At 45.3% G+C, this 21,453-nt stretch overlaps 6 protein-coding genes across 6 annotated transcripts; 3 read left to right on the top strand and 3 right to left on the bottom strand.

Moving 5' to 3' along the window:
* Positions 1-814: 814 nt before the first annotated feature.
* On the bottom strand, positions 815-3,766 carry TGAM01_v210758 (O-methyltransferase; the record flags this gene model as incomplete). Its single annotated transcript, XM_018808698.2, has 4 exons — positions 815-1,987; positions 2,042-2,124; positions 3,091-3,198; positions 3,286-3,766. The coding sequence occupies 4 exons, from the start codon at positions 3,764-3,766 to the stop codon at positions 815-817; spliced, it is 1,845 nt and encodes a 614-aa protein (XP_018658123.2).
* Positions 3,767-4,916: 1,150 nt separating this feature from the next.
* On the top strand, positions 4,917-6,682 carry TGAM01_v210759 (hypothetical protein; the record flags this gene model as incomplete). The annotated part of the gene is made up of 5 exons (XM_018808699.1): positions 4,917-5,117; positions 5,176-5,269; positions 5,334-5,821; positions 5,908-6,023; positions 6,082-6,682. The coding sequence occupies 5 exons, from the start codon at positions 4,917-4,919 to the stop codon at positions 6,680-6,682; spliced, it is 1,500 nt and encodes a 499-aa protein (XP_018658124.1).
* A 2,672-nt stretch (positions 6,683-9,354) lies between these two features.
* On the bottom strand, positions 9,355-10,935 carry TGAM01_v210760 (hypothetical protein; the record flags this gene model as incomplete). The annotated part of the gene is made up of 1 exon (XM_018808700.1): positions 9,355-10,935. The coding sequence occupies one exon, from the start codon at positions 10,933-10,935 to the stop codon at positions 9,355-9,357; it is 1,581 nt and encodes a 526-aa protein (XP_018658125.1).
* Positions 10,936-11,577: 642 nt separating this feature from the next.
* Positions 11,578-12,454, top strand: TGAM01_v210761 (hypothetical protein; the record flags this gene model as incomplete). The annotated part of the gene is made up of 2 exons (XM_018808701.1): positions 11,578-11,719; positions 11,769-12,454. The coding sequence occupies 2 exons, from the start codon at positions 11,578-11,580 to the stop codon at positions 12,452-12,454; spliced, it is 828 nt and encodes a 275-aa protein (XP_018658126.1).
* Positions 12,455-14,294: 1,840 nt separating this feature from the next.
* Positions 14,295-16,088, top strand: TGAM01_v210762 (hypothetical protein; the record flags this gene model as incomplete). The annotated part of the gene is made up of 3 exons (XM_018808702.2): positions 14,295-14,919; positions 14,993-15,448; positions 15,508-16,088. 3 exons carry the CDS (start codon positions 14,295-14,297, stop codon positions 16,086-16,088), a joined length of 1,662 nt encoding a protein of 553 aa, XP_018658127.2.
* Positions 16,089-20,382: 4,294 nt separating this feature from the next.
* On the bottom strand, positions 20,383-20,955 carry TGAM01_v210763 (hypothetical protein; the record flags this gene model as incomplete). The annotated part of the gene is made up of 2 exons (XM_018808703.1): positions 20,383-20,688; positions 20,770-20,955. 2 exons carry the CDS (start codon positions 20,953-20,955, stop codon positions 20,383-20,385), a joined length of 492 nt encoding a protein of 163 aa, XP_018658128.1.
* Positions 20,956-21,453: the final 498 nt, after the last annotated feature.

Genomic DNA, 21,453 nt, shown 5'->3' on the forward strand with positions numbered 1-21,453 from the left:
TGGAATTTGAGAAAAACTGTACCCTAGGAGCCGAGAACGAATCGGAAGATGACACGAAGAGGGGAAAAGAGGACAGTGTCACAGCTACAACCAGTGATCATGTGTTGTTTCGTGTGCCGAGGTGGTGTTTGTCTGCTTGCTTGGTTCGCTGTTTGTTTGTTGATCTGTTTGTTATTTAGACCTTGGTATAGCTTTGCTGAAAAGGTAGAGAATTCAACATCTTTACCATGTTCTGTTATTTATACCAATAAGTAATATTGCATGATCCATTGTCCAGTGATATATATATACAATGTTTTTTTTTTTGCAGTCTAGACATAATCTGGAACCCTATTCGACCCAGAGCTGTGTCTCAGCTCCGGGTCACGCGCTCGGGCTATTGCGCAGGTCCCTAGCTAATCAAGAAGTGGGTAGCATTACATTTAATCAGGCCAGTCCAGAAAAGAAATAACTAGCGAAATCTTATAAAGAAATTGGTTGTGAAAGCTTTTCTCTTCTTTTATAGCTAGCTTAGTTATATAATGATGGAAAATAATGGAATTCTCTAAAAAGGTATATTATTAATTACATATAATCCAGTCTTACAGCACCAAGTAATAGAAAGTAATTCTAAACAATTGTAATATTAATCTTTCATACTTAATAGTAGCTACTAAATAAAACCATCATCTGAAAATAAGTATAACTAGATAATAATATAAATGTCTTTATAAACTTAATTACGTAGCTCTTGAGAATTGCAAGTTTATACAGTCCTGCCCTTCTTATCTCCAACTCCTTGCACCTAATACAAGCACCAAATGCAATATTTTCCTCATGCTTGCTTTACCGACGAGCGTCCTATAGTCGCTCGCATAATAACAGGAAAAGTTTGAGCAGCACGCAAGAAGCCCCGGAACACCAAGCGTTGTGTAGTACCTCCTTTACAAGCGTTGATCGCGTTGGATGTTGACAGCTTGATTGCGTCGTTTGCATAAACTCTCATTTCCTCTTCGTAGGTCTTGATACTTTCAGTGATGGAAAGCCTTCCGGCAGCAGCATCGATAAGACAGCGCGTAAGAGTTTCTGCGTCGCGGAGCGCACTGTTGGCTCCCATGCCACCCATTGGCGTCATGTTATGAATTGCATCGCCAAGAAGCGTCACGTTGCTTGACTCCCATGATGTCAGAATGGGCATCGAACGCAATGACAAACACTTGGTGGTAGAGGTATCACTGCTCGTCACCAACTCTTGCAACTCTGGTGCCCATCCTTTGATAGCATTGAGAACATAATCATGTAGCTCCGCCCCGTATACCGGACCTTCACCTTGTGGTATGTCGCTTGATGGTGCAACGTAGGCCCAGACAATGTAGTGCTCAGGTGCGGAAGATTCATCGCCGTTAGCAGGTCTTGAGCGCCACGCCGAGATAAACATCCATCCTCTTCCAGATGGCACGATGTTATTCAGCGCTCCGTTGGTCAGTTCTAGAGGGAGATTTGCGACCCTCTTCTCATCGAGAATGTATCGGCCTGCGATTGCAGATACTCCAAGGTCCAGGCGTTCTATGTGTGGCAGGAATTGATGGCGGACCGCCGAGTTGGGACCATCAGCGCCAACTAGGAGATCGCCATCTTCGTAGGTACCATCTGCAAAATGAGCGCGCACTTTTCCATTTTCAAGCTGTTCATATCGAGTAAAAGCTCGTCCCCATTCGATGACGGCGGTTGTTCCGTGGTCAAGCCCATCTATCAACACGTCGCGAAGATCCAACCTTCCCACACCACTTCGCTCGACTTCATGTGCGGATTTCCCACTCAACTCGACGTCATTTTTCTCGGCCAAGACTCGAAGTTGAGTGTCACGGAAGAACAGCTGCGTTCCAGCAGACGTTAAGAGTGATTGGAGTCGTGTCCAGTTGGAAAGCGGCAAACAATAGCGTAAAGCTCGTCGGCCATTTCGGTCAATATGAAGACCATATCCAGCCAAGTTCTCGGCCCTTTCAATCTGTAAATGATTTAGTAAAATTCAATCATGCTGCCCTGGGTGAAGAGCCCTGACCTGTTGCTCGAAAACCCGTACTTCTATTCCAGCTTTACGCAGGCCGTGTGCAAGACATAACCCACCAATACCCCCACCGATAACTAGAACATGCATATTTGAGATTAGGGGCTTTGCACCACGGGGTTTAATATGGTCGCTGGGACTTGGTGGATAGAGATTTATTAGCAATGTTTGATATCTCTTTGGATATTTATGGATGAAGCTAAGGGGTGTTGTTTGTTAATGTCAAATTGTATTTTTTTTACTGCTTATAGACATTATATACTAGTGACTCTAAACATACCAGGTGGTGCTTGCGGATAGTAATTAAAGTTAAGCCGCAATAACTCGGATGTTAATAAGCTCCGAGATACATATACGTTATAGTCTTACAGGGTGCTTAGCCTTATACTACTGCTGCCATGCACTTTAAGGCGAATAATAAACTCCGAATCTGTCACAACCTGGTTCACTGTGACAGATAGATACCTTATAGGCAGCTGGTTCTATTACAGTAACTGCTTTTATAGTGGTTATTGGCCTAATCTTTTGCCCCTGTTGGCTTAATAGTATAACAGATTGTTATAGCTACTGTAATTTTTCTTAATTTATAAAATATTTTACCTTACTGCAATTCGGAAATAGGAACTATTTATATTCTAGATTTAAATAACTAACTTGTTTATTTATTTATTTATCTATTTTATTATTAAGACTATACCCGAGTGCTACTATAAAAGCGACTTTATAAGAACAATAAGTTCAATGGCTTAGTCCTATGACATCTTATTCCCAGGGGTCGCAATGAGTTTTTCAAGGGACTCTAGGGGCTTTTGGGTTTTAAGATGTCCGAACGGGTTTTTATCCAACCCAAGGTCCTCAGGCGTCTCGATCTTGAAGTGGCGCCATAGCGCATCCTTGATAATTTCGTAGCACGCTCCGATTCTTATAATCTCCGGCTTGGGTCCACTGAAATCGATCACTTCAAGAAAAACAGTCAGTCAAGCGCTTCCGGTGTAGGTGTGGGTTATGAGATGAGTCGATAATTTCTCAAAGGCTTTACATACTCGTTGAGCTTCGTCGATACATGTTGTACTTGAGAAGGCCATAGTCGAGTGCAATGTCCGCAATTTCATTCAGTTCTGGCTGAATGTCTTCTCTACGGTATTTTGTGCCTTTTCATAAACATTAGTAAACCCTTTATAGACTGCATTTATTGTTGCTACTCTCTACTTATGAATATTTGGCGAAGTTTGACATACCTGTTTGCGAAATGTTGGCCGAGCTGCCAAGGATTGGCTGGTTGTCGGCTAGACTCAATTTTGTGAGCTCGTCCTGGAAAGGCCCAGCATTAATCAAAATGGCGATAGTGCCATTGACAGAGGCAGCTTCCATGGTTACATCGTCGAGCTTCTCGAACATTGGGTGCTCCTTGTTGAACGGGGCGATGACGGCTAGGGGAAGGTCAAGGTCGAGTACTAGGTGGTCCACAATCTCCCGGCCAAGCTTGTCCATAACATGAAGGGCTCGGTGGATAGGGTACGATCCGACCATAGCATGTCGCTTGGTGGCTGCGCGCTGTTTGGTGAGGAAGATCTTCTCAAGCTTACGCGGTTCTGAGGTAATGATCCCATAGCCAATTGTCGCGGGACAGATGGCGACTCCGCCGGCTTTAATCACGTCGTAAACACGCTTTGCATCCCCCTTATAATCATAACGGCGAACGATCTCATCTGAAGACATGTTGCCAAATCTGTTGGTATGGAGTATACTGGCTCGAGGCTCTTGGTTGTGATGTATCTCAGGTATGGGACTCTAGTCAGGTAATATTTCAAGCTTTACCGACTTGGGGGAAATGTATAAGATCAGCTTTGTCTGGAAACTAAGAGTGTTTCGACAGACAGATAACAACTTGCAATGCATTATACTTGCAACAGGATTCACTTTAATACTTGCTTCAACGGTCCGAAGCCGGCCACTCTTGCGGCATCGGGCCGGATTGCTACTCGGTGTTTCTGTAAGGTGAGTTGGCCGGAATAGTGAGTGTGCTCATAGGTTCGAGGCTTGCACCCCCTAATACCTACTCTATAGTAAATGGCTTTGCTGGATTGGTCTGCAGTTTCGACATTGCATGAACAGTCCCCCCCCCCCCCCCCCCCCCCCCCACCCCCCCCCCCCGCATATTGCATCTAGATCCGCCGCGCTCCGGCGAGATATGCCCTTTTCCCCCAGGGGGACTCAGGTAATTTTCGGAAAACCCGCCATAAATCCCCGGTTGGACCCCCTGTTAAAGAAAGGTTACCATCAGTGCGTAATAAGTACACAGCACACTGTATTTAAGAAGCCCAACAGAGCCCCAGATAACCCCAGCTTTAGTTAGAATTACATGATTATATTGTACCCTAGGGGAATTTAGCGTTTGCGGCTTGTTCTAGATCCAATAGATTAAAGTAGACTGTTATCTTTATACTCAGGTATCTAGGAGGTGAATATCGGCATCCCTGCCGCAACCCTCCGATTGAACCCCTGTTAAAGAAAGTTTGCCATCAGCGCGTTCTAAGTATACGACGCACTGTATTTTAGAAGCCCAGCAAAGCCCCGGATTCCCCAGCTTTTGATAGATTCCGGGGTATATGGACCTTAAGGCCACTGTGCGTTTGCGGCTTGTTTAGATCCAATATATCAAAGACTTATCTCCATACTCCAGGTGTTAACTTGGGGATCGTCTAACGACAGGCCCTTGCCTCGATGGGCATTCTGCACTACTTAAAGACCGCTCATCCCGAGACAATGTTTTTGACACTCACTTTCAATCACTGATTGCGATTGTTGGCACTTTGCGAAAATCCAGTCAAATCAGATCCCCATCGTGTTTCAATAAAGCACCACTACTATGGATCGCCACGACCGGACCAGCGTGTCCCCAGAGCCAGGTGACGAGAAGATGCCCAAAGAGGTCCACTTAGAAGAGGCTGCTCCCGACATTGTGGTGCCTCCTACTGGAGAACAGTCCCAGTCCGAGAAGAAACTCGTCCGAAAGACAGATTTTGTCGTCTGTATGATGTTCGGATTATCATACTTTTTTGCCTACTTGGTATGAAATAAAGAATATGGGATGACTATGAACTTCAGATGCTGATAACGAGTAACAGGATCGTGGTGCTATCGGCAATGCTCGAATCATGGGTCTCCAGCAAGATCTTGGCCTTTCCGACGATCGTTTCTTCAACTGCATTCTGATTTTCTGTAAGCTCGAACCTAACTCATCTTCTCAAAGGTGCACAGATCTGATCATATACCTGCTCTTTAGTCATTGGGTACGCGGTTTTCGAAGGCCCTGCGTTTTATTTGATTCGTGTCTTCCACGCTCCAACTGTGTATGCCATATCTGCTCTTATCTTTGGCGTCTCCGCACTCCTTACTGCCTACGCCAAAACATATGCCCATCTTCTTGTCCTGAGATTATTTATGGGCTTCGGAGAAGCAACAGTGCAGACGGGGTTCGTGTACGTGTCCCTCTGGTATCGTCGCGAAGAAATGTCCGTACGAGCAAGTTATCTATTTGCATTCACTCCTATTGCAGGAGCTATTTCGGGTCTCATCGCCTACGGCGTTAATCGGGGTCTGGAAGGTGCTGGGGGCCATCGTGCGTGGCAGTGGTTGTTTATAATCGAAGGCGCGGCAACTATGATATGGGCTTTCGTTATCTGGGTTGTCCTTCCGGAGATTCCCGAAAAAGAGCTAGCAAAGAAACGGCCCCTCTGGTTCAAGGATCCGGAGGAACGACGCCTGATCGAAGTTAGATCTCAAGCAGGCATGTTTATCCAAATATCCAAGCTTTTATCCAAGGACAAAGTACTGACCTACATTTTTTTACAGCGCAGCAAGTTTTGGGCGCCAAGGTGCAATTCTGGCAGATCAAGACAGCCATCAAAGACATCAAAGTCTGGATTATGGCGTTCATCGCTGCGACACACGCGACTGGTTTGACCGGATTCTCGTATGTTCCCCACTCACTTGTCAGAAGTAACAAACAATCCTCTAATGAGCTTGTCTAGTATTTTCCTCCCGACATTCATCCATGCATTTGGCGTACCGCCGCTGGTCACACAGCTCTACACCATTATCCCATATGGCGTGGCCTTCATCTCACTGATCGCCGTGACGCGTATATCAGACAGGCTGGTCGTGCGATTCATCCCTATGCTTATTGTTACTGGTGTGGCTATTATAGGCTTCATTATCATCCTGGCACAGACAAGACCGGCTGTCGGTATATTTGCCAGCAGCGTAGTGACTGCAGCTGTATATCCTGGTGTCGCTATTGTGTCGGGCTGGATTCCTAGCAGCAACGCCGGCTACACTAAGCGAGCTGCTGCCACTTGGATCACCCAGATCTTCTGTCAGGCATTCAGTATTCTGGCCAGCAGGATCTATAACAAGCCTCCTCGCTTTTTCAAGGGCCATGGCGTGCTTTTGGGCTTTTTCATTCTCACCTTCATTTTGCTTATTCTGATGACATATTTGATGAAACGCCACAATCAAGAGAAAGACACTCTGGCAGCGGAATTAGATGCGAGAGGTGAGCGCAACCCGGACGAAAGCAAGAGCCTGGAGGAGCTCTGTGATCATCATCCATCATACCGTTACTTGTATTGATGGTACCAGAGCTGGGCCATTGAAGCCAAGAAACTATCAGTATTTTAGACATGCAAGCTCCAAGTTAAGCGATATCCCATTGTGATACCCATACCAAGACCAGACGTAGAGGGGCAACGCATTTAAAAATATTGATCGGTACAAAAAAGTCCCTACTATGGTAAGACTCTAATCAACTCTAGTAATAACCCTACAGGAACCTATATACTAGTGGACAATTTGTAGCAAAGCCAGCACTATAAATAATCGTCAATTAGGAATCTCAAGTACACTCACCTTCTGCTCTCAACCGCAAACCCAAATAAGTTGAGATAAGACCTAAAGTTTAACTATTTGCTCTACGGGTCCCCTTATTTAATATCTCGGGCTCTTAAGCTCTGAGATAGTCGCTAGACTTTGGAGAAATGTGTTATCTCCAGTAATATTATTACATTGATTTTTGCCCCTATTGAACTATACTTTTATTTACCTTATTAAACTTGCTATTGTTGGAAGGACTGGGGACCTAATCCAAGCTAAATTATATACTTATAATAGTAAGGCTTTAATTACCTTTATTAAAGTTTAATAATTAAGTTCCTAAATCCTAGGTTATTGTTATAGGGTAAGGGGATTCTTAGGGGATTCTTAGGGGATTCTTAACACATAAATATATATATTTATATTAATAACAGCAATATTTCATACTTATCTAATTCTAAATTACTAATTAACATTATAGCAATCCGAATTTATACTTCTTCCATACCACGCCTGATGCTCTCCAGCTTTTCGATAACATAAGCAAATTGTAGAACTCCTCTCTTAAAATCACCTAGTTGTTTTTGACGTAGTGACGCGACTGTGGGACCGACCTTTGCAAGAAACCATGTCTTGTCTCTTTTAGCAACAGCGGCGCCCGTAAAACATAGCCATATGTAAATCTCTCTCTCCAGGTCTTCGTTATTATCTTTGAAAAATACCATAATACAGGATCGTAACTTTTCCAAAAATATCTGATTCTCGTCTGATGAGAAAGGTATATGAAGCTTGAGGCAAATTAGGTGGATACTCGCAGCGTACCAACATGCGGCATGGAAAGGCCCATCTTCCTCAAAATCTCCAGTCGGGTACTTGTCTTTTATATATAAAGGTGTCTCCCAGTAGTCTCCCGGTGTGGTTTGTGGATCGAAAGTAAGCAAAGCATTATGAACCTCGTTGAGCAGTGATAATAACGAGCCATTGAGCCCACTGGAATATAATAACTTGTCCGGACGTTGCAAGCTAGCTGAGAGAAGGGTGATTGGTGCCTCAGGAAATTGACATCCGTCTATGGCACCAAAGACTGGTTTCGAGGCACTCAGAATGGCGTCACCAATACTAATCCTGAATGAACAGTTACTGTGACTGTGGAATTATGGAACAGACGGATCGGCTTACAGTGTAATCATATGTGATAGAAACCCACCAAATCCAAGCTTTTTTAGGCCTCCATTTGCATTTATCATTTGCAGTAAGCCCTTTTTATGGATCCTTGCTTCATCTAGGTGGCTATTCATGCTCTTCACTGTGTTAGCCTTGGCCCAACGTCTCATCTGCACAACCTACTTGCCTCATAGTGCCACAAATACATTGCCGTGGCTATTGAAGTGTCAGATGCAGTTCCAGAGGCCGAAATATTTTCCAAGAGGAGCTTTATTGCCTGTCGCCGATGATAATGAGTTACGGGATTGCCATTTTCTCCTCGAATCACTTCTAGATGGGATGACGCAGCAAAAAGAATTCCGTGAAACATGCACGGATCTTGGAATGAGGCTTGCATCCATTGATTCCTTGAGTATTCGTGGGAGTGATTGAAGTTGGTTCTAAGAGACCTCGGGAAACAGAGGTCATAATCAGCGGGACGGTGAGTTTACCCATACACTCGAGCGTAACACTCTCTCTAGGAAATACGTACAGTGATTGACCAAGAATGGCATATACCATTGAGATGGAATTGGGTAATGCTGCGTGGTGGAGTCCAAGGATAACGGAATGAGTGAAGGCCCGCCGACGACACTCAGTCCGTTTGATAGCGACTCCAGTTGCGAGCGAAGCGTGCGTATTTCATGCTGAGATCGATTTTCCTCATAATTACAGCTGATAAATTTCCTGTTCTTATCAGAGAACTTTTCAGTAAGTTGGAGATAAATCAACTCACCTTCGACAAGTTGTGCAACTAGGAAAGACCTTATCGCACTTCTTCTTCCGCACTCTGCAATTGCCACACGTTTGCAGTGCACGACCGTCTTTAACTGTCGATGTTGTCATCTTGTTTCCTGAGATGGGAATGGAGAAATAGCCGTCTCATGTCAGCCAAGTCTGTTGTTGAGCAGATAGTCCCAGCAATCATGAGCTACTGTGTCAATTTGAAGGGAGTCCGCTGGCGTTGCGACAAAGAAGGAATTGCCGAGCTGACCGTGACTGTCGGCTCAGCCTCACGGGTCTTGAATATAAGCCCTGGTAACAGTCTGTTAAGAATGGGCGATTTGATGCTAAAATCTGACACGTTGAATTATTGGACTAAGGAAACTCAAATACTAAAAGGTAATAACACTAAACAGACAGTGTATACTTCAGAAGTGGAAGAGAAGGCGAAACGAAGTTTTACACGCGTATTGCTAGCGATTCCCGGTTTGCATTGCACCGCCAGCTCAGATGCACTTGAAACTATTGGCGGATTTTGTGTCTCCTCCGATGTACTGGGCAATCTGGGGATAAGGACAGATAATGCGAGCGCCACCTTGAGATCCCGCTATCTTCGCGGCCAAACTGAGAGGCGCCCTCTTGTTTTCCACCCAGTTTACCAGCGCCGCAAGCGGATCCGTGGGCACCGCCCCGAGCGACGGAGTGCCTGCGCAATGGTCCACGCCAGGAGCAAGAAAAAGCCGAAAGAACTCATTCACATTTTCAGAGCCACCCATCAGTCGCTCAACTCTATTCCGGTATTCGACCGTTCCTTTGGGAAAGATGAGCTGATCGGAAAGGCCGTGCCACATTAGCAATTTCCCGCCCGACTTCTGAAATCCGGAAAGGTCAGGGTTATCAGTCCCGATGATGGCGTCATATTCTTTGTCTGACTGGGCAAATAGCCGATCTAGTGTGGAATAGTCGATTTTGCTTAGATCATAGTTGGGGTCTTTCGCGATCCAGTATCTAATCCAAGCATCGTTAACGAAAAAGGGAAGGCCGCTTCGTTTCCCATGGGTTATATTGGTGTTCGTAAGGCTGTCTAACGCAGCACCAGGATTCAGACCATACCACCTTGACTCTCCATCTGGTCCAAAGGGGCCTTGGAGTACTTTCTGAACAACCCTGGCGGTTGCTTTTGTGATAGTCACATTCACCCCATCGCAGGAAATCTTTCGTCCAACCAGTGCGTATGGGTTAAAGTGGCAACCATCTGGATCACTGAGGACGCCGTCGATGACGCCGTCCAATCCGTCGCATTCACCAATAGCGGCGTCGGTAAATGCCTTTAGCTCGCAAGGCGAAGGAAACGACTTCTCCATGTTCATAACCACCTGCGGCCATTGCTCTGCAATTACATATGTTGTCCAGTAGATTGCAGGAGCACCTGCTAGTATCCCATCAAAGAGATCTGGGTATCGCTGCGCTGCAACCATTGCCTGTCGTCCGCCTGTTGAACATCCGTTCCAATATGAGTATTTGGGCCTCTGGCCATAGAATTGCTCCGTAATCTCCTTGCCGACCAACGCCATATCATGGACTGAACGATAGGAGAAATTGACGAGTGCATCTCGGTTCACGGAACCGTCTGGTCGTAAGGCCCAGGCCTCAGGCGACGATGGGTTGAAGCCTACACCAGCATCAGTAGATGCGGAGGAGTATCCCTGCTTAATGGTAGGGCCTAGGGTAAGATCCAGTTCGCCGGCTGCGTAGCCGACTCCCCCGTTGGCTTGAAATCTCCCATTCCAACCCTCTAGGGGCATCCAGACTTTGACGAGGACTTTGTCATGTGCGCCTGGATGAGTAAGAACCACGTCGACGGCACATATATCCAGATCGGAAACTGGGCTTGGGAGAAGCCCTGGGACGGCGGGGACAGTATAATTCCATAATTCTGTCCCATTAATCGATATGATTTCGGCACCAGGGATGCATGGCGCCTTGAGATGGGCACATGATTGCTTTGGGTGCCGAAGAACTTCGTCATCAGCGGCAGCATAGGCCACGAGTGTAGATAAAAGATATAGTAGAGAAAGTTTTGCCATTATTGTTATTAAGCCGGTTTAAATCTCCAATAGCTGCTTCTTCAGTCGACTGACTTGAGTTGAGAAACGCGAGACATATGAGAGATATTTATACTTGCTTCCAAAATGCCCCTTTCTTACAAACAGCGCTATCTCAATATCAATCATTTCATAACTGCAAGTTCTAGATAGAATCTGCCCTCGCCCGGCGGGCCGTTTCCGATCCCAGTCAAGCCATTTGTAAAACATTCGGAGGAGATAAGAATATAGTTGAATGCAAAAGTGGATACAGAGAGTGACCAACTAAAACTAGGGAATATGTCATATATTCAGCGACCTCGTTACTAGAAGGGATCGAATGTATATACTGTTAGTAAAATGATTTATATTGATACCAGCAACGAGCCTTAGCACTGATTGCTAATGGCAAGGATCGGCCCCGCTCCGCGCACTAAGTCAGCATAACTGTCCTCCGTATAGAACACCATCAGTGTATTCGGCCAATGGTTTTTTTCATAACGCATAACAGCATATAGGCTGAAACAGAGGTTCCAATCGTTATAAATATTGGTATTGTACTCATTGTTGGCTATCAGAATCGCAATACAACTTTATCCAATATTCCTGTTCCTCAACTTGTTTGTAAACGCGAGGACGTGAAAGATGTCTCCAAAAAACGAGCTAGCGTTAGGAACAGAAGACTCCGACTCAACAGTAATTCGCCAAGTAAGCCCTAGTATCACTACTGTTAGCATTCCCTTCGCACAGTTGGGACTTCTCAAAACGGGTGGGCGAACTACGATCGGTAAGCCGTCTTCGTCTATGAGAATCCTCTTGCTCTGACGATATTATAGTGCAGCTTCAATCCGGCTCACTTGCAGTCATATCGCCGGTGAGATTGACGGATGTTGTGCGTAATGCGCTCACTGTAACGAGCGGAACAGTCAAATACATCATCGCTCCGAACCTGGAGCATTATATGCAAATTGGCTCTTGGAAAGCAGAATTTCCCGGCGCATGTCTCATTGTCCCTGAAGGCCTACCCGAAAAATGCGCCAAAAAACTGGGCTTAGGTCTCGAGATATTCGACATCATTTACACTGCGTTGGAAAGCCAGAAACACATCTCGGAAGAATTTGATAATGAATTTGATGTACAATACATTGATTCAATGGACTCTCATGAAATTGTCTTATTCCACAAGCCCACTCATACTGTCATTGAAGCGGATCTTTTATTTAATGTACCCGCTGTCGAGCAGTTCTCCAAGTCCGGTCAATCGCCAACCGCCGGGGTTCTTACAAAGTTGGTTACACCGATCTTCTCCACTGCGTATCCTGCGACTTGGCAGAGGCGTCTAGCATGGTATATATTGGGAGCGAAGGACCGTGTCGCCTTTGCTGCGTCGTTGCAACGAATATACAGTTGGGATTTCAGGCGCATTATACCGTGTCATGGAGATGTTATTGAAAATGAAGCAAAGACTGTATTCGGCACGATTTTCGAGTGGTATCTGAATGGGGAGAATAAATGTCTGTGACTATAGTATTTTTAAGAGCCCCGAAGCCAGCAGTTAGCCTAACGCAGACATTATTTTATACCAATATTACAAACAGTTAATAAGGATAGGAATCTTCCTGTACTAATTAAACTATAGAATAATTTTTAATATAGCTATTCCATAGAAATAATAAAGTTAATAATAGGAAGGCTGTAATTATATCATTATTATAACTTATCTCTTATAGTTATACTAATAAGCCTACTGGGTAAAGACATGCCAAAGTGGATGCACTCGAAGCTCTCTAGAATAAAGGTGCTAGTTTTCTCGAGATCGACCAATCCCAGAGAAGTGCTTGTCACTGAGCCGCTCGGGGAAACTCCGCAAACGTCCTCAACGTCATTCTTAAATGGCTCGACAGTGAGGAGCTATAGGATAGAACCAGAATGAGAAGCATGGGCCTTCATGGCGCTATCATCCGGGAACTCGGACCAAGCCTTCCGCCAACTCCTTCAAAAAGATATAAACATCAGCGAGATTGACAACAACGGATGGACCCCGCTGGCAATGGCAATTGAGTATGAGAGAGTTAATGTGGGAAGAGAATTACGGGGGGAGGGGCCGTTGAAAGAAATGAAGCTCAGCTAGCCCCTTCAAACTGGAATAGCTGCAGCAATGATGGGCTTCTCAATGTAAATGGGACTGAGTGCACCATATCGAGTGAGTTCTTCTCCCACTTCCCATTCCAAAATTCACCAATATGGCCTATATTGTTCATTTACCGAATCACGTTATCTCAAATAGAACCAGCATTGAAAACATGGGTAGACGAAGAGGGGAGGAAAAGGCTATTGCTCGTTACCGCTAAAGCGAATTAGTTTATGCCTAAGAATGGCAATGGAGTATGCTACTTTGAAGTGACACTGGCAGAAACCGGATGGTAAAAGTAAGAATTGTCCTAAGATTACTGTGCACAATATTTCGAACGTATTGCGCTGAACTAAGTTGAATTCGCTGGTGTTGGGTTTTGTGCCGACGAGTTTCCTACTACCGGCAAGATGCTTGGCTGGGACGAAAAGGCGTGGGGCTATTATGACGACGATGGAAGGTCATATTATCACAGTGGCTCCGGAAACTCATATAGTGACCGCTACACAACCGGTGACACCGTCGGCTGTGGAGCGGATTTCCAGAACCAAAGGGTCTTTTGCACCAAAACAGCGATTCAAGGGTAATCTTTTTTCCCTTTTTTGTTAGCCAATTCTTGGGGGAAATAACTACTAATATTTCTTTTCTAGGTTACGCTTTTCAAGATAAAGACATATAAGGGCAACTTTATCCTGCTATCTCTCTACCCTGGACACAACTCCGGCAGATCTTTTCGCTTTTGGTACAAGTGATTTTGTATATACAGGGTTAGCACCTAATATAAAGAGGATAATAAACCACGCCCGGCTAAAGTTTTTCCCCTTATACTATATAACACCCGAAAATAGAATCGCACCATTGTCGGCAAACTGAATAGATAATAGCACCGTAAAAAGCCCTATTTGCTAACTGCAATAACTACCCCGCGTTTGCTCCATATTACCAAGCCTAAGAACAATTCGAGAATTGATGTTCCAAAGTGAAGGATCATACCTTCCTGAAAGGGTAAGGCTGCTAGAATACGAGACTTCTTGGTGTAACTACAATATCCTAGTTATGGATTGTTTATGATCCAATAGCAATACTTTCTTGATGTTGTTGATTCCGCTGTCAACAGCTGAACTATATATACAGGTACAAAACTTGCTGAAAGAAGAATCAACTTTAGACCGTGGCTTCTTCATTTTTCTGCATTATACTCTTCCAAAAGGCATAGTAGCTTTATACAGTAATGTTATTCCCAAAGCTTTACACCGGTGCTCTGGTCTGGGTAACTGCTGTTCTTGCTACCCCTGCTGTAGAACAGAGTAGTGCAGCGCCAACTGCTACAGTGAAAAATGGGACATATGCCGGATTACATTCCATACCATACAATCAGGACTACTTTTTAGGTATCCCTTTCGCTCAACCGCCTGTGGGAGACCTTCGCTTCCAAGTTCCTCAATCGCTTAATTCCTCCTGGGTTGGTACAAGACCTGCAACAAAATACTCTGTTGCCTGCGTCGGTTACGGAAGCGATGACTCGGTGTATCCTGAGCTATCAGAAGACTGTTTATATCTTAACATAGTGAGACCTTCTGGATATGCTTCCCAGAACCTTCCTGTGGCACTTTGGATTCATGGGGGGGGGCTTACCGAAGGTTCGGGTATTGATCAAAGATATAACATATCTTTTATTGTCAAGAAGTCTGTGGACATTGGGAAGCCTATTATAGCGGTGTCTATCAATTACCGGTTGAGTATGTGGGGATTTATAACAGGTGACGAGGTGTTGCAGAGCGGGGTTGCCAACTTGGGATTCAGAGATCAGAGACTGGCGATGCATTGGCTGAAGGAAAATATTGTTTCGTTCGGAGGTAAGTGGTAACTGCTCTGTTTCAATTATATCCCGATTTTTAATCCTTACTTTGCTTAAACAATTTCATATAGGCAACCCAAATAAAATCACTATTTGGGGAGAATCAGCTGGTGCCCTTTCCGTGGGAATGCACCTTACAGCTTATGGTGGGAGAGATGACCACCTATTCCGCGGTGCTATCATGGAGAGCGGCAATCCTGTCTTTTATGGCAGCTTCGGCGGCTGGAATAGGACCTCCTTTACTACCGCTATCAATTCCTTAGGATGTAGCTCGGCATCTGACAAGCTTCAGTGTCTGCGCCAGATCCCATTTGCAACACTTAATACTTGGATCAATGCTACACAGTCATCTCTTGGTTGGCAGCCTCTGGTCGACGGAGATTTTATCCAGGGCTATACAAGTCTGCAGCTCGAGCGAGGACAATTCGTTCACGTGCCTATTATATCAGGGGCGAACTCAGATGAAGGTACTGCTTTTGGACCAGTCGGAATTAACTCTACACAAGACTTCCTTGACAAACTTGAATGTAAGCGTTGACTTTATTCCCAGACCTATGTCCTGGAGTGAAAAATTAACTTACTGCAGCGACTTTACCCGCGCCATTCGCTACTGCTGTTCTCTCTGCCTATCCTGCAACTATAACTTATGGGGCTGTTCCCACGAGTCTACCTCCTTCTGACGTCCTTCCCGAGCCCTTTGGATCAAGCTACCGCCGTAGTGCAGCCTACTACGGGGATGCAACTATGATCGCTCATCGCCGGCTTACTTGTCAGACTTGGGCTAGCAACAACGTCCATGCATACTGTTACCGTTTCAACACTATTCCAAATGGAGTGCCGTCATCCATTGGGGCCACACACTTCCAAGAGGTGGCCTTTGTATTTAACAACAAGGGCGGGCTAGGATACCCGCCGGTGTCAGTCGACCCTTTCAGCGGAGAGCCCCAGAGTTACAAGGACCTTAGTGACAAAATGAGCACGGCTTGGGTAAACTTTGTGTATAGTGGCAACCCTGGAAGCTTTTGGCCTAAGTACTCGCTTGGAGTTGGAGAAAATTATGTTTTTGACGCAAATGCTACAAAGTTGGGATATGTCGAGCCAGACTCATGGAGAAATGATGGTATATCACTAATCAATAAGCACAATGCTATAGTTTACTCGAGATAACTACTGTTTAGTGTAAAACATATATAATAATTGGTATTGAATATTAGTTTATTGCTAGCAGTTAATAGTAAAGAATATTCGAAAGGTATAATTTAGTAGCTATACTGGTTTAATTTGAAAATACATTAAGTCAACATAGTGTCTTCTCTTCTTTATAATTATATACTAGGCTGCGATTAATATCAAGAGCTATTGGTGTAAAGAAGAGTTAAGTGCGCTCCGGCACATAAACGGGGTCGAGCTTTGTAAATTGTTAACCCCGCCAGGCGTAATAGGAACTACTGCTGTCAATTGCTTGGGCTTGTGGTTCTCGGGACTATAACTACCGAGCACATGTCACGACGAAGTGTTTGGTGTTCGCGTAAAACGCGCTTTTCCCGGCCGCTAGTAGGCTGCATGGTTGCACTGATCGGGTTGTGTACCAAATGTAGCTATATGGAGATGTGCCGAGGCTAAGATATTCGGCAATAGGCCGAGCACACCTACCTCTGCAAGCCTCGCAATGCGAAAGCAAATTCGGCTCCATGGGGACTGATGGCCATTCGACTGCTACACGTGGATAGATAGTGAAGTCGGACTCCGAAAGGAGATTGCATGCCTTAACGTTGTAAATTATGAGGATTTCTATGGAGTGCCATGCCGCTATATTCTGGCCTTCCTTACTTCAGTTCTCTTCTTTCTGGCCTTGCCACCTTTTTGCTAGTGGCTGACCATCTACTCTCCCAATAAAGCAAACAGAGACATGCAAGTCGTTACGATGCTAGGTGTGCTGTCGTGGCTGCCAGCTCTATCGACCGCCCTTACCATCGGCGATGTTATGCGCAACTCTATCAACGCTTTCGCGACGCAAGGGGCTGCGAGGCAGGAGCTTGAAGAAAGGAGCCTACTCTCAGATATTCTGGCGGACATCAAAAATCTCACCGAATGTAGTTCTTGCGAGGTGAGTGGAGTTTCCGATAATTACTCAGCTGATAGAACTCTCATGACTGATCTGCCAATGGACTCTATAGGCGTTACTTACTGTTCTCAAAGTGTTGGCTCACTTGGGCAACAAAGATTTTGTGGACGTCATCGTGAAAGTTTGCCAGACGCTGGTACGTGAGCACTGTAATGGATCAGCTAGAAGTACACGATTATAGATGCTTACAAGCTATCTTACAGGGAGTTGAAGACGACGACGTCTGGTATGTTGTCCTATTGTTACCAGCGAAAGTTCTCTTATCTTTGCCTGACCATTTCTCACTCTATTGATTGCCAGTTCCGGAGCAATCGGTCTTGAAGGGCCCATCTTAGCACATGACCTTCGCCAGATGACTATTGGAACCAAAACTTCGACCCTGTTCTGCCTCACTGTCTTCGGCCTGTGCCAATGGCCCGACGTCAACACCTCATATTCTCCATCCATGACAACCAAGCCGGCAACCTTGCGCCCCGCATCCAGTGGTAAGAAATCGATCAAGGCAGTGCACATCAGCGACATCCACGTCGACCTAGACTACACCATCGGCGCGAGCTGGAACTGCACCAAGAACATCTGCTGCCGCAGCTACATGGCCACCGATGAACCAGGTAACAATGACACCCCCGCAGGCCCGTACGGCAACGTTCACTGCGACACTCCACTGTCGCTTGAAGAGAGCATGTACGCCGCCATCGTGTCACTCGTGCCGGACCGGGAATTCACGATCTTCACGGGGGACGTGGTCGAGGGCGCCGTGTGGATGGTTACCGACGCCGAGGTGACTAACGACCTCAACGACGCGTACACGCGTATGCGGGCTCTGGGTAAGACGTATGCCGTGACGGGCAACCATGATGCGTGCCCAGTCAACTCGTTCCCACCGGCGGGCATTGACACTACCATCAGCACGCAGTGGGCGTATGATGCCATGTCGGCGAACTGGGAGACTTGGGTCGGGAACACGGCGGCCGCAGAACTGTCGTCTAACTATGGCAGCTACTCCGTTGTTGACAGCTCCGGACTCCGTATCGTCAGCATCAACACCAACTTCTGGTACAAACAAAACTTTTGGATGTACGAGAAGAACTGGGAGAACGACCCATCCGACATGTTTGCGTGGTTGGTCTCGCAGCTAGAGCAAGCCGAGGCAGCTCAAGAGAGGGTTTGGATTCTCGGTAGGTTCATCGAATATTGATTACATGCGCCTAGGAAGTATGATAACGAAACTAATGTCTGTACGAAGGTCATATGCCGATGGGGGCATCCGATGCTTTCCATGATGCCTCCTACTACTTTGGTAGTCCAGTTCTCCCAAGCCAACTCATAAGGGTGCAGACGCTGACGACTATCAGATTTGGTCATTCAGAGATTCGATGCTACAATCGCTGCAATCTTCTACGGGTTCGCCTTCTGTCAATCTCAGGTCATTGGGAGTAACCCACCGCTAACGAGGCATGCAGTCATACGCACAAAGATGAATTCGAGATCGCGTACAGCGACTATACTCACCAGGACTTTTCCACTGCTACTATGATGTCTTATATCGCCCCGGCGCTCACGCCGACCTCAGGCAACCCAACTTTCCGGTAATTGATCAAGACTATTACGTTATATCCCGTCTGATACAATGACTAACCCTGTTCTAAAGCGTTTATGACGTTGACCCGGTGACCTTCGGCATCCTAGACATGACGGTCTATTACGCGGATATCACTTCGGATACGTACCAGACGAACCCAATATGGGAGGTCCTGTACTCGGTCAAGGATACCTACGGCAGTCTCCTCGGTGCCACTGATATATCGACGGAGCTTACACCTGCGTTCTGGCACAACGTCACTGTTCTTTTTGAGAGAAACGATACGGTGTTCCAAGAGTACATCGGCCGCAAGACCCGCAACTACGACACCTCGGCATGCACTGGCTCCTGCAAGACGGCCGAGATATGCCAACTGCGTGCGGCGCAGTCGCAGTACAACTGGTGAGCTCTCTCTTTGTTTCGCCCGCTTCTCCTAGCAAAATTCCTCTTTTGCTGAACATGAAAGTAGCGCGATTATTAAGCCTGGCATCAATTTCAAGCGTGATACTACCACTGGTATTGCTGTAGCAGGAGAATGCGATGGATCTCAGGCTATTCCGATCCTCACGTCAATGGCGAATTCGGCCGGTGTTCAGGCACTTCAAGATGCACTGGTCAGCGTTCTCGGAAACTCGATTCTAAATGTAACGGTGCCATCGAACTATACAGTGAATGGAACAACCCAATAATATAGCTAATAAAAATTTACTACTTGGAGAGAGCGGGGATATATGCGAAGACAAGCTTGTAATAATTGTTCTTTTGCAAGTATAATCTTAATAATATAAGACCACATTTATATAATAAGATAAGGGTCAACTTGTAGTATTCCAAAATCGAATATTTACATAGGAATTAAGCTTAGTGAAAGTTGTGAATTTAAGTGGTTTTTTTAACACAGGGGTTAAGGTTTTCTTTTTGCAGATTAAGGTAGCTTAGCCAAGTGTAATCAAAGCACTATAAATAAACTAAATCAATAACTTAATAAGCTAAGTTATAAAATAACTTAATATTTAGCTTAATTAGAGACTTGTCTTTGAAACTTGTATTAGGGAATAAATAACTAAAGCTTAATCCATTGCTTTTCCCCCCTTAGGGATCTAGCAAATGCAATACCAAGTTACCCTCCTAAAGCCATAAAACAAATAGTCAAAGCCTACGTTAAGCCAATAATAATACATAGAGCTAAAGTATAGTATCCAGAGACATTATGTTTAGGATTTTTGCAATTATCGGCGGTACTTAATTCATTTGAAAATAAAATAGTATGGCAAGATTAAACAAAATAGCTAGGCACCCAATCAGAGCTATCCTGCTTATCTGGTGGACAACACCAATCCCGATATTGCATCACGAAAGCGACATACCTCTGATAAACCAGCTGCTAGAGACTTGTCGATTCTGTTTCGCGGCTCGCCTCATGCCACTCAACCATAACCACCCTCATATAAGCGCGTCCTCCCGACTCGCGCCCCCACGATCGCATCAACTTATCGAGATAAGATACCAAAAACCTGCAGCCCCATTTCGTTCCACTTCAGACGAACTGATTAGCTTCTGATGACATGTCCAAGACTCAATCGTATATGAAGAGGGATCTTTATGTATGCTAGGCACACAACCACGATTCTGCATCCTGATTCAGTGCCTGAGTCTCAATCACGTGTCGGTCAAGATAGCCCAAAACTAAGATTCTCAAAATATCGCAAGCACCCAGATATCATCTCTGTTTTTCTATAGTCATTATTAAGCAGTTACTCATGTAGATACTTGATGTCCTTCCCATAATTTGGCTGAGGAAGTAGGCCCAAGTTCTGTAAAGCTGTCAATGCCCCCTCTTCCCCTGTTTCATCAATAATCTTGCCATCACGAAGCGTAAAAATTGTCGTTCCGGAAAAATGCATCACCTTTCCGGTATTGGGCTCATTCAGAGAGCCCACAGCAAGATCATGGAAAGCCACACCAGTGTGAGTTCCTCCACCAATCCATCGGCCTACTACGTAGGGACCGCTTGCAATCAACGGATGCTGGTAGGCGCGAAAGGAGATGTCTGGAAATGCCTAATATTGTTGATGTTAATATTACTAGTCGTATAACAATGGGTAAAGAAGCATCTCCCTGTGGCGTGCCCTTGTACTTACTGCCTTGAACTCTGACAGCATCTTCTTGGCATCCTTTTTGCCAAATCTGGGGCCATGCATGGGATAGTTAATCACGAAATCATCAGCACAAAGCTCATCAACGATATCTGGATTAGCCTTCCCCCAATATTGCTCGAAATACTTCGAGACGACCTCCAAGTTCCTCGATTCCTCTGGAGTCGGCATTCTTCGGGATAATGATGGAATAGACTTCTGTGTATGTCAAATGATTTCAAAGTTATACTGGACAGCCAGCTTGAAGTTTGTAAAGCAGTGGTGGTGGCAAGGAAGCCTTAAATATGCCGTGCACGCTGGGAAAGTTCTCGCTTGAAACTGATATTCACGCCAGTAGCAGAACTTCAGACAACCTCCATATTGATCACAATATTGGGGACGTGTGGAGATTAGCTACTACCTATAGTACACAGCAACCGCGCCATACTCTATTTGATCTGCTCTCACTACGTGGCTTAAAAAAAATAAAGCCTAAAAAAAAAGAAGGGGTACATTTGGTTAGCCCTGGACCCAATCTGGGCTAATTGAAACGAATGGCATGTTTCTCATAGGCCACTTCAAAAGCAAACAAATGTGTAAAGGTGGGAGGGGATGAATAAATTAGTGCAGTATGAGTTGCAAAATCACCTCATGCTTGAGTAATCACGTCGATATCTAAAACAACACAAT

Source organism: Trichoderma gamsii (genome assembly GCF_001481775.2).
Source record: "Trichoderma gamsii strain T6085 chromosome Unknown Scaffold_71.2, whole genome shotgun sequence".
In the NCBI taxonomy this organism is placed as follows: domain Eukaryota; kingdom Fungi; phylum Ascomycota; class Sordariomycetes; order Hypocreales; family Hypocreaceae; genus Trichoderma; species Trichoderma gamsii.